Below are 11910 nucleotides of genomic sequence, written 5' to 3'. Positions count from 1 at the left end.
AGGTGCCGGCAGCTTTCAACTTATCCCGGGCCGGTGCGGGGCTGGGGGGCGCGGGGAGCCGGCGGGGCCCCCCCGACAGGCGGGGCCCGAGCTGCCCGTGATGCTGAGCTGCCGGCAGCTCTTTGGCTCCCACCGGGGCAGCCCCCCGCGCCCGGGGCCCGGCGCCCACCCCGAGCGGGGGATCTTGGCCACAGCCCCCCCCCCCCCCCCCCCCCCCCGCTGCAGCGCCGTCCGGTGTGTGTGTATGTCCCAGTTCATCCCAGTTGCTCCCAGGACCGCGCAGGCGGTGGCGGACAGGGTGCCTGGGCGGTTTGCCAGGGGGCGACGGGTGGTCCTGATGCCGGGGGCGGGGGGGGATGGGGGTTGGCTGTCCGCGCTGCCCGGTGCCGGCGCTGCCCCGCCGGTGCTGAAACCCTCCCCGGTGCTGAAACGGGCGGGCGGCGGCGGGGAGCGACTCTCCCCGGTGCCTCTCCCGGTGGCGGCGGGGGCGGCCCCGCCGGTGGCCCCGGTGGCGGCGGCGGGAGGTGTGGCCAGGGGCCGCATAAAGCCTCCGCCGCCCGGCGCCGCCGCCAGCCCAGCGCCGCCAGCCGCGGGCCGGAGCGCGGGCGCGGAGCGGTGCGGAGCCGCCATGCGCGCTCTGCCCGCGCTGCCTCCGCTGCCCGCGCTGCTCCCGCTGCTCCCACTGCTGCTGCTGGTGCTGGCGGCGGCGCCGGGCGGCGGCGAGGAGGCGATCCAGTGCCCGCCGTGCTCGGAGGAGCGGCTGGCGCGCTGCAAGGCACCGCAGGGCTGCGCGGAGCTGGTGCGGGAGCCGGGTTGCGGCTGCTGCGCAACTTGCGCCCTCGGCCGCGGTACCGCCTGCGGCGTCTACACCGCCCGCTGCGGCGCCGGGCTGCGGTGCTACCCCCCCCCGCGGCGTGCCCCGGCCCCTGCACACCCTCATGCACGGCCAGGGTGTCTGCACCGACCTGGCCGACGTCGAGGCCATCCAGGAGAGCCTCCACCCCCCAGGTAAGGCCGGCAGGGGGGCCGGGGGGGGCGCCTGGGGGGCCTCGCACCTCGACAGGTCGGTGCCGCAGCCCCTCCGTTTGCACCGAGCTGCCCCTCCGCCCGCTTGGCGGGAGTTGGGGCCACAGGGCTGGGAGCAGGGGGCTCGGCTGGGACCCTGCGGTGGGATGGGGTGGCCCGGGGATGCGCGTGTCCCAGGGAGGGAGCAGCGCTGAGCTGTGGGCTCGCACAGCCGGGTACCAGTGGGTCACATTTGTGCCACCCTTACCTGCCATGGGCACAGCCGTGCCACGGCCAGCGGCACTGCACGTGCTGGAGCAGGGCGCTTCGCCGGGACTGAGCACCTGCCGTGCCCTGGCCGCAGAGTGCCCCTGGCCAGCAGGGCAGCCCGGGGACCCGCAGGCACCCGCAGCCCTTGGGGACACATCCCAGCTGGTGGCGAAGTTCCCGTTGCATGGTGACCCCTGTGCTGCCCCTTCCCTGGGATGCTGCTGGCGGCTCTGCCGGGAGGAAACAGGAAAGAGGCCTTGGGGCACCTGCATCCCTCGCAGGCAGGTCAGGATGGGCTCCGTGCTGGGGTTCTGCCAGGAGCTGTGGCCTTCCCATGGCCGGGCAGGGCAGTGGGGTGCAGGCAGCAGACAGGGCCAGGCTGGAGAAGCCTGCTGCCTGTGTGTGTCTGCCCCAGGACCCTCTCGCAGGTGCTGATCGTGGCAGCCTGCCACCTCCCTGGTGCTCGGGCAGGGGCTGGGGGCTGGGAGCTGGTGGTGGGTGCCCAGCCCAAGCTGCGCAGGGTGCACCGTGGCTTTGACAGTGGGAATAGAGCTGCCGCCGGGGGCTGAGCATGGGGACCTGACCCGTGGTGCTGGCGCATCAGTGGGTCTGGATGCCATGCTCTCCTTTCCCTGTCCTGCGGGCTGTGATCAGGACCATGTCCCACAGAGCTGGGGAGCAGCATCCCGCCATGGGATGGTCCATGAGCTGGCCTGGCCCTGTGTCCCTGTGCGGGGTCACCTGGAGCTCCCCAAGGAGCAGAAGGGGCTGGAGCAGTGTCCATCCCTGTCCGTCCTGCGGGCTGGATCCCAGCTCCATTCCCTCCTCACATGGCTGATCCATGGCAGATCTGCCAGTGTCCCCACTGTGAGGAGTGCCCTCGGCGGATGGGCTCCTCCAGCTGCCCCTCTCCAGGCACTGGAGTTTGCCGTGAGGGCTCAGTATGGGGTCTGCTGCGGAGACCCCCTGCTCGGCCTGTCTGTCCTCATCCCACATCCTGCAGGAGCTGTCTGGGCTCCCTGGCCCGGGGCTGTGTCGGGCTGCCAAGGCCTGTTGGTTTTGGCCATGCCCTGTGTAACGCAGCATTTTTTCCCAGAGCCTTTAGGAAACAGACTTGCAGTTTTTTCCTTTCCTTCCCACGCTGTTTTGGCCTTGCTGGGGGACGGGTGGGTGGCCGTGGGAGCTGGGCTCACCGATCTGGCACCGTGTCTGCCTTGCAGCATCACAGGTGGCAAGGTGGGGGTGAGGGCACCAGCGAGCCCCTTCACCCGGGACAGCACGTCAGGACACGGGCAGGACACCCTGCAACACATTGCTTGGTGCAGTTCTGGCAGGAAGGTCCTGGTGGGATGTCTGAGCCACGGATCCCTGTCCCACTCTGGCAGCCTGGAGCCAGTGGGAGCGTGGGGCTGGGGGCTGCAGGCTTCATTGCTCCCGCTGCAGCCCTGCCTGGCACAGTGAGGGCACCCTGGCATGGCTGGTGCATCCAACAGGTCCCCTCCGGGTAAGCAGAAGGGAATTAAATGCCTCTTTAGGGGCAGGGGCGTATGGAACAGGTGGCCCCCGGCTGCGCCCGTGTCCTCCCGGGGCTGAGCGGGTCCGGCAGTGGAGGCTGCAGTGGGCGGGCGGCTGGGAAGCAGCTTGTACAGTAAACACTTTGTCTGGGGGCTCAGCCCGGGGGGCTCCGCATTCCAGGGAAGAGGCTGGGATTGTGTGTGGGGGGGCTGGGCTGAGGCTGAGCTTTCCGAGGCAATGGGCGATGGCTCCCTTCTCCATCGAGGAAAGAGCCTCTCTGCTCACCCGGGACCTGTGGCACCCACGGGACGGGACTTTCAAGGAAGCCAGGGAACGGGTGGCCGCTCTCCTGACCCAAGACCCTCTCCCATGGCTGTGGGTCTGGGCACCTTGTGCAGGACCCTGGTCCCTGCCTCCTGCTCCCAGTGCTCCCAGCGCTCCCAGCGCTCCCAGCGCTCCCAGCTCTGGCCTGGCTCCTGGAGCATCTGCCTGCTCGGCTAGAGCCCTGCAACGGAGCCCTGGGAGGTGCCAGCTGTGGCTTTTCAGCACAGCCTGCGGGTGCCTGGGGGACGTGATGGCTGAACCCACGTGTGGTAGCCGGGAGGAGGTGAGGATGTTTTCCCCGGCACGCAGGATGAGTGATTTAATGCTGGGTAAATAATTACGTCTGGGAAAAACTGACCCCATGGGAACTGCGTTCATCCCACGTGGTTGCTGTAAGCAATGGCTGGGCCAGGTCCCGTTCCCTTCCCACGTGCAGTGACCGGGAGGGATGGAGGTGGCTGAGCCCCGGCTGGCTGGTGCACGGGCAGTGGGGACAGGCTGGGTTCAGCCCCTGGCACTGTCTACCCTGCCTGTCTCCATCGCTGTCCCTGTCTGCTCGGTCAGGGGGCCGGGCGAGGCTGATGCCCCATCCCGTATGTCCCCCGGGGTGGGGTCTGGGCTTTGCCTGTGCTTGGGTTCCTCCGGGCTGGGCGCTGCTCCTGGCGAGGCTCTGGTCCCTACAGAGAATCATCTGCATCCTTCACTCTGTCTCCTGCATCCCCACCTCCTCTCCATCGGCTCACATTGGGTGCCGAGCTGGGAGGCACTGGGGTGCTTGGTCGTGTTTGAGCACTGCAGGGCTCGGCAGCATGTCCCTGCAGGATGGGGACGGGCCAGGCTTCCCAGCCAGCGTCCCTGGCCAAGGGGCAGTGGGTGCCTGCGCCCCAGCCGCCCTTGTACCCCGGCTCCATGCGCTCTGCCAGGGCCAGGGCTTGGCAGGATGATCAGAGACTTCCCTGTGCCAGCGCCTGCCAAGTTGAGAGCCCTGGCAGCCGAGAGAGCTGGCGCTGTGCCACAGCCCTGCCAGGACCACCCGCAGGTGACACCAGGGGTGCCGGATGGGGAGGCAGAGGGTGCTGGGACTCGCTGCGGCTCATGCCATGTCTGCCATGGACACGTGGATGTGTCCCCTCTGGCCCATGGGGCATGTGGGGTCTTTTGCACCGGGGCTGGTGGGGTGTGGGGGAGTGGGGCTGGAGCTGTGGGGGTCCCTGACACTTGTCCCTCTCCCATGGACACACACGCGGTCCCGGTCACTGCCCTGGGCTCTCCTGCGGGAGCCGCGCGGTGGAGCCGGAGCCCTTCCCTGCTCCCTTGGGCTCCGCACCGTGAATCACAAGTTCAGCACGTGACCAACCTCATTTGCAGCTCCTGCTAATTGAAGGCGATGCTGAATGACTCGTTTGTGTCTCCTGGCTGCGGGCTGGGCAGAAGGCTGGGCAGAAACCCTCCTCCTGCCGGGATGGCCGGCAAGGGCAGCACCCGTTCCCATCCCCTTGGCACCCGCTTCCATCCAAAACCGAGCCGAGGGGCTTCCCCCAGCCCTCAGCCAAGCAGGAGCCCCCCACCCCACTCTGCCTGCCCTCCCCCTGCCACTCGGACAGGCTGGCACAGCCCCAACGCAACCGGCAGCACTGTGTGTGTGTGTGTGTGTGCCTGCTGCATGGGGCTGTGCTGCGTGGCCAAGGCTGCCAGGTGGAGCAGGACCAGGGGCGGAGGTGTGGGGAGCCTTGGGGGCACCCCACAGGCACCGGGGCTGCTGGCCTGGCATCCAGGTGATGCTTCTCAAGGGGCTGGAGCAGACCAGGCGGCACTGGGAGTTGGTGGGGGGGCTGGTGGGGGGACCTTCAGGCTCCACAGAGTTGCTTTTTCCGCATCTTTGTGCGCGAGTGCGAGGAGGTTCCTCATCCAGCTGGTGCAGGGGGGTTGCGAAGGGAGACGAGAGGCTCCTTGAGCTGCTGCGTGTCACTTCGCGGGTGGGAAAATCACCCCAAGGACTGCAGCGATGCCCATTGTGGGGAGGGGTCCTGGCCTGGACCCTGTGAGTCAGGGGACCGCGGGTCCCAGAGCTCTGTCCCCAGAGCCGAGCGTCGGCAAGAGCCGCCTCACTGCCCAGAGGCACCGATGTTTCATGTGGCCTTACGAAAACGTTATTGGCATCTGGTTTTATTTAAGCTGAGAGATTCGATGCTCTGAGGGTGGCTGGCGGTGGGGAGGAGAGGTGTTTGTGCCAGGGGTGGGTGAGGGCTTCCCCCAGGCAGAGCGGGCAGTGCCCACTGCCTCCTGGTCCTGCCTTTCCAGGGCACCGGAGCAGCACATGGAGGTGCTGGGACTTTGGCGTGGTGGTCCCCACCGGTGCCAAATCTCCTGCCTGGCTCTTCCCTGTGTGTTTCCCTGAGGAGGTGCAGGGGGAAGGAAGGAGCATCCCCTGCCCGAGCCCCCCCAAGCCCCGAGCTGGGCTCTGCCACCAGTGCCCGTGTTGTGCCACGGCCCCGTGGTTGGTGCCGCCGGGGCTGGCATCGCTCTGCGCGGGGTCCTGGAGACTTTGGGTCTGTGTTTCAAATTTCAAGGGCATGAGCCATTTCCTGGAAAAAAACTGACAGAATTAAACAAAAAGCAAATAACACGAATGAAGGAGAAGGCTCGATCGGGGCTTTGCTGTGAACTTTAACCGGGCTGCTGGGAGCTGGTCCAGGAGCCCTTTGCTGCAGGGGAGCTGCCGCGTGCGGTGCCGATGGGAGACCGGGATGCCACGGGGATGCAGCGGGCAGGCGGCTGCGGCTCTGACCCCGCTGCGAAGGGCCGGTGCTGGGCATCACCGCAGCAGCCTCCATCCCTGGTGCTGTCAGTCTCCGGCGTGTTTCCACCCGTGCTGCACCGTGACTGCCCCCCACCCGCTTTGGGAAGGTTTTTTCCCGTTGCCAACTGCAATATTGATTAGTACAAGCCCAAACGCGGGATAAACTCCAGCAGGGAGCCCTGGCCGCTTTCCTCTTACAGCCCAGGCAGGCTGGGAGTCAGAGCTCTGCTGGGACCGTGCCTGACAGGGCTCTGAGCGCAGGCAGGACCCTGCCTTCCCAGGGCACCCCCCTCTGCAGAGGGTTAACGGGCCCCAAACCAGAGGGACCAGCAGCTTTTTAAAAAATAAAGTCGCGCTGAGAGCTCGGGTCTCATGATGCTCCGTCCAGCTGCCAACATCTGGGATTGCAGTTTGGCTGCGCTCCTGGCGCAGGCGAGGATGCCAAGCGCCGCCTTTTGGGATTGGACCCATGGGAGATTAACTTTCTTATTCCAGGAATTTCTTCTTTCATGTCTTCGCGGGGGCTGTGCCCTGCAGCAGAGCACGGCTCTGCTCCTGGCTGTGGTGCCCGCTGCCGCCCCGGACTTGGCGGGTGCTCAGCACCGCCCCGGTGCAGCCCCAGTGCCCCTCTTCCTGCTGCAGCTCTTCAGAGGCAGCTTTTGGGGGGCACCGGGGGTCTGCCTGGGGCTCCCTGGCTGTGTATCCTGGGGTCATCTGCCAGCCCTGTGGGCCCGGTGCCGTGGGTGAGCAACCCGGTGCCTGGTGGCATGTGGCTGGCTGGGGCACAGCCAGAGCCTCGTGCCACGCAGCACACAGGAGCGACTGCCCGACGCTCTCGCAGCATGCGTCTGCAACCCTACAATAACAGACACATGGCAACAAGCCCGTGAATTGTGGCGAATGGGTTGTAAAAACTCCTAGGAGCCTTTCCCAGTGCTGCAGGGAGAGCTCAGCCCAGCGCGGTGGCAGGAGGGGACCCCGGGGCTGGTGGTGACACCTGTGGGAACCAGGGAGGGTGGTGTGGGGTCTGGTGGCACCGTCTACACGTTGTGCCTGGGGGTGCAAGTTGCTCCGCAGGGGCTGGGGCATCACCATCACCGGGGCTGCCCCGTGGCGCTGAGCCCCCTCTGGTCGGTGTCTTTGCAGAGAAGGAGGAGATCGACCACCCCAACAACAGCTTCAGCCCCTGCAGCATCCATGACCGCAAGTGCTTGCAGAAGCAGCAGGCGAAGCGGGTCAACAACGGCAACAAGATGCGCAACAGCGGCAGCCCGTACCACCGTGAGGAGACGCGGCCCATAGTGAGCACCGTGTGGCACCGTGGCGGGCAGCTGGGCTGGGGAGGGCAGGATGGGTGCTGAGCACCCCTGGGCCATGCTCCAGGGCTGGGGTGCTGGGGGAGGGGCACGCAGCAGCCCTGCTGCTGGCTCAGGCCCTGCTTCCCGCAGGCACAGGGCTCGTGCCAGAGCGAGCTGCACCGGGCGCTGGAGCGGCTGGCGGCCTCGCAGACCCGCACGCACGAGGACCTGTACGTCATCCCCATCCCCAACTGCGACCGCAACGGCAACTTCCACCCCAAGCAGGTAGGGTGGGCTCTCGCCCATCGCGGGGGGGGGCCCGGGGGGCCATTCACATGGGGGCATTTTGCAGAGCCAGGCTGAGGCTGGAGGGGGGTGGGGTGGGTGGATGGGCCGGTGGTGTCAGCGCACGGTAGAGCCCACCCGTGGCTCCTGCTTCGCTGCGAATCACCCTTTGGGTGTTGGAGGGTCCCCTGCAAAAGCCCCAGGGTGGGATGGGGGTGGCAAAGCCCCCTGGTTTGCCCCAGCCAGGCAGCCCATGGGAATGGGATCGTGGGGGCCAGGCTGGGCACCCCTCACCGCACCTGTCCCCTCAGTGTCACCCGGCGCTGGATGGGCAGCGGGGCAAGTGCTGGTGCGTGGACCGCAAGACGGGTGTGAAGCTGCCGGGCTTCCTGGAGCTGAAGGGGGACTTGGACTGTCACCAGCTGGCAGACAGCATGTGAGCACGACCGCGGCGGCCCTGTGCCATGCTGCGGCCGGGACACCTGCCAGGGCTGTGGAGGAGAGGAGGAGAGGGGACGTGACTGCCCAGCAGCTCCCTGGTGCTTGGGCACCCAGCGTGCGCCCCGGATTGCCGCAGTGCTCTGCACCGCAGGCTGCCCAGGGCACGGGGCACCGCGACCTGTGCTGTGACCACTAGCTGCCACCTCGGAGGGGTCCCCGGCACGCGCTAGCAGCACCTCCATCCCGCACAGACACTTGCTTGGACAGATGCTGCCCTGGGGATGGTGCTGGGCTGCCTGGGTGGAGCGAGCAGAGCACCCACGATGCTGCTGCCCCTGGGTGCTGCTCCCGCTGCTGCCCACCCACCCCGTGGTGCCCCCCTGGCTTTTGCCCTGGTCCCTCCGCGCTGCAGCAGGGCCAGGGGACACGGAACCCGGTGGTTGCGGCCGAGGCTTCATCTGCTGCCCCGGACCAGCCTGGCCCCACAGGCAGCCGTGGCCATGCCAGTGCCTCGTGGGGTGCCGCAGCAGCCCCCCTGCCCGCAGCGTGTTGCCGTCCACACCAGAGCTCTGCATGTGGCAGCAGAAGTGCCTCATCCTGCCCTCCCCGGCATCGGGAGGCTGCCCAGGCGAGGACTGGGGGGGCCCAGGAGCCCACCATCTGCCTGGGACCCTGCCTGCCTCCCCCTCCCCCAAAGGTGTGCATGCAATGGGCATCGCAGCCGCACAGAGCAATACGAGACCCCCCCTCACTGCTGCAGCCCTCAGCCCCCCGGCCTGGGAACCGCCTGCCCCACAGTCCAGCCCCATCCCGCTCTCCCTGCCTGGGGACAAAGTTGGCTCCATCTCCCCCTGCCCCATCCCCAGCCACCGGCCCCGGGCGAGGGGATCGGGCACCCCCATGTGTGCAGGGCTGTGTCCTCCCAGGCGCTGGCGATGAGGGGTGGGGGATGAGGGATGCCCAGGAGACGCCTCCCAGCAGGGTGGGCTTCGTTTGTTCGTTTGCTTGTTGTGGTTTTTTCTTCCCCAAAGATTTTTAATATTTAAAAAATGGTGGTGGTGGTATCTTAAAACTGACCATGTGGCCCCTGAGGCTGAAATCCTCCATCTTCGTGGGACGGGGCACCGCCGGCAATGGGTTTTGTCTTCTCTTCTTCCAACTTGGCCAATGTGACAAAACCGGGATGAATTTCTGGAACATCTCAGCAACAGGATCTGCAGATTTCGCCAGCACAAAGTTTGCAGCTGAGAAATTGTCACTATTTTTGTAGCTATTTTTTTTCTTTTTTTTTTTTTTTTTCAAAGTAGGCTGGAAATTTTTCACCTAAATGTCTTTTAGGTGAGAAATAGCCATGCTGGCTGCCATGGCAAGTGTGCCAAAGACAGAGGGGATTTTGCTGATCCCCACCCCCTGACCCACCCCCTGGCTCCATGGCCTCAGTGGGAAGTTTTGGTTTTCCGTGTGGATTCGCCCTGGCCATGCCAAGGCCCCTGGTGTGAACGAAATGTTTCAGTTTTAGTGAAACACCATTGTGTCCCCCTGGTCCCTGGCAGCTTCCCGGCACGGCACGGCATGGCACGGCATGGCATGGCATGTCAGCTCCCCAGCACTCGCAGGGATGTTCTCATCTGTCTCAGTGGGCGTGCGGGTGGGAATGGGGGTGCAAGTGCTGCCCGCCTCGCCTGGCTTCTCATCTGGGTGCCAGTGTCCCCGTGCCACGTCCCCTGTCCCCAGGTGCATGTGTCCTGGCATGGCTCAGCATCTCACCGGGCTGCTGCTGAACCCTCCTGCCTGCCCTGGCCCACTGCTGGAGCGGGTGCCCACCCCGGTGCCCACCTGGCTGGCTGCGCGGTGCCGCACTGGAGGCTGCACACAGCTTCTAACCGGAGTCAATTTGCCAGGATGGTCCTTGGTGGGGCTGGGGGTCTCTGCCCCTGCCAGCCCCCCGGCCCCCCAGTGCCACCCTGCGAAGGGTGGGTTTCCTGGGGCGCAGGGAGGTGCTGCTGGGGAACATGGCTGGTCACAGTGCCGGTGCCACGTGGCTATGCTGGCAGCACCGCGGTGGGGTGCGGGGTCTGGTGGCAGCCTCAGCCTGGTGGTCTCAGCCACCCAGACCCTCCCCACATGTGGCTCGGGCAGCGCTGGCAGATCCAGCAGAGCCTCTCCTGGGTTTGGGGTGACCAGGCAGGGATCAGGGATGCCGGCACCGGCCAGGGCACCTTCTGAGCCCCGCTCTGAGGGCTCCAGCGTTTTGTATCATCTCTCCTGTAGTTTAAGGCTGTATTTACACATGATCATATACCAGCATAAGGCTCCCCAACCCCAGTGGCGTTTTTCCACACTGATGTGATTTCTGTCAGTTCCTCCTGGGCCAAGCCCACCCCTTCGGACTCCCATGTAGCACCGACCCTCTTTTACAGTAAACTTGAACCTTTGTATTGTCAAAAAAAAAAAAAAAAGGTAATTACTGTATTTAATTTTCCTTGTTATTTAATGTGTTTCTATCAAGTGTATTTCATCTTTGCGTTGTTTTAAAGAAGGGGGGGTGTGCCTGCGGGGGTCCCACCCAGCTGGGCACTGCATTCCCAGTATGTGCTGTATGGAAATGCTCCCCTTCCAAACGGGCCAAATTAAACCAGGGACTGCCCGCGAGCTCAGCACCCTCCTGCTGCTGCCTCAAGCCCTGGCAGAGGATGGAGGAGCAGCACTTGCAGCCCCCCATCCCCAGCAAGGTTCAGCCACTGGACTGCTGCCAGCCCATCCCAGCTCTAGAGCCCCCGCAAACCGCATCCCCATGGACCACTGGTGGGGGGCTCCTCGGCCCTGGGCCGTGCCGGTGCTGGCGGTGGGAGCAGGGCACGACGGAGTTGGCACGAGGGGTTCGAGGTGTGCACCGGCATCCGGCTCCGGCTCATATCCAGCAAAAATATTTGATGGTTTCGTTCTGCGGGATGGGCACTGGGGAGAGCAGCGGGGCTGCGCTGGCTGCCGGCGGGGCAAGTGGGGAGGGGTCTGGGTGGCAGCAGGGAATGTCACCCAGGAGCACCCGTGGGTCTCAGCGCCTCTCCCTGAGCTCCCCCGGTGCAGGCTGAGCCCTGGCACCCACCAGGCAGGGAGCCCTTTTGGCCACCTCCAAAGGCACCTGCCTGCCACCGGCCAGGGGCTGCGGGCACGGAGGGCGGGGGGAGCTGGGGAGGGCGGGGGGGGGTGTTGGGTTGCGGTGGCTTGGAAGTGGAAAAGTGCCTGAGCTGGGAGCAGCTGGTTTGTAGATCCCAGGACCAGGCGGTGGGAGTGGGGCCAGCGCCTGCCTGTGCTCGGCAGCATCCGCAGCCCGTGGAGCACGGGGGACAGTGCTGGGTGTCCCACGGGGGATGGACAGGCTCAGCTGTGCTGTCCCTGCCCAGGGACCTGGTCCCGTCCCCTCCCCCAGCCTGTGGGACACTGTGCTAGGGTTGGGGTTCAGCAGCCCTGAAACCCCAGGCACCCACAAAGCCAAGGAAGAGCTACGCTGAGCAGGGATGGGGTGGGAAGCAAACGGTATCGTGCGTCCTCGTGAGCTCAGCCTCTGCTCGGTGCCAGCGCGGGGGCAGCCAGGATCGTCACCTTCGGTCCCGCACGGTGGCACAGAACAGCAGCAGGGCCTGGAGACCACACCAGGCTGGGACGAGACACTGGATGGGCTTCAAAGTTCAGGAGAGGACAGGGACAGGCACCGGCTTGTGCCAGGGCAACGTGCTCGTGGCCAGGCAGAGCCGCTGGCTCACAGAGCCACAGCCCGCGGCACGAGTGGCAGTGCCGGTGCCAGTAGGTGCTGAGCATCTCCAGCTTTCCTCAGAGCTTTGGGAGGGTGGCAGGGGACACAGCTGGGAGATGCCCAGGCATGGCGCTGCCGGTGGCTGCACGCCGGTGGGCTACCCGGTGCTCCCGGAGCTCGGCTGTCTCCCGAACACGCTGCCAGGGCAGCTGTGACCC

At 66.1% G+C, this 11910-nt stretch overlaps 1 protein-coding gene across 1 annotated transcript; it reads left to right on the top strand.

The window, feature by feature from the left end:
- Window positions 1-610: 610 nt before the first annotated feature.
- Window positions 611-10415, top strand: IGFBP4 (insulin like growth factor binding protein 4). The gene is given in 5 exon segments (XM_037411245.1): window positions 611-901; window positions 903-1008; window positions 7061-7215; window positions 7363-7497; window positions 7809-10415. Coding segments are annotated over 5 exon segments (798 nt in total). The 5' UTR covers window positions 611-628; the 3' UTR covers window positions 7938-10415.
- The last annotated feature ends 1495 nt before the right edge of the window (window positions 10416-11910 follow it).

This window comes from Falco rusticolus, chromosome 18, assembly GCF_015220075.1.
Source record: "Falco rusticolus isolate bFalRus1 chromosome 18, bFalRus1.pri, whole genome shotgun sequence".
Lineage (NCBI taxonomy): Eukaryota > Metazoa > Chordata > Aves > Falconiformes > Falconidae > Falco > Falco rusticolus.
Note: the sequence above shows the minus strand (reverse complement) of the source record. Positions and strands in the feature narration are given on the sequence as shown.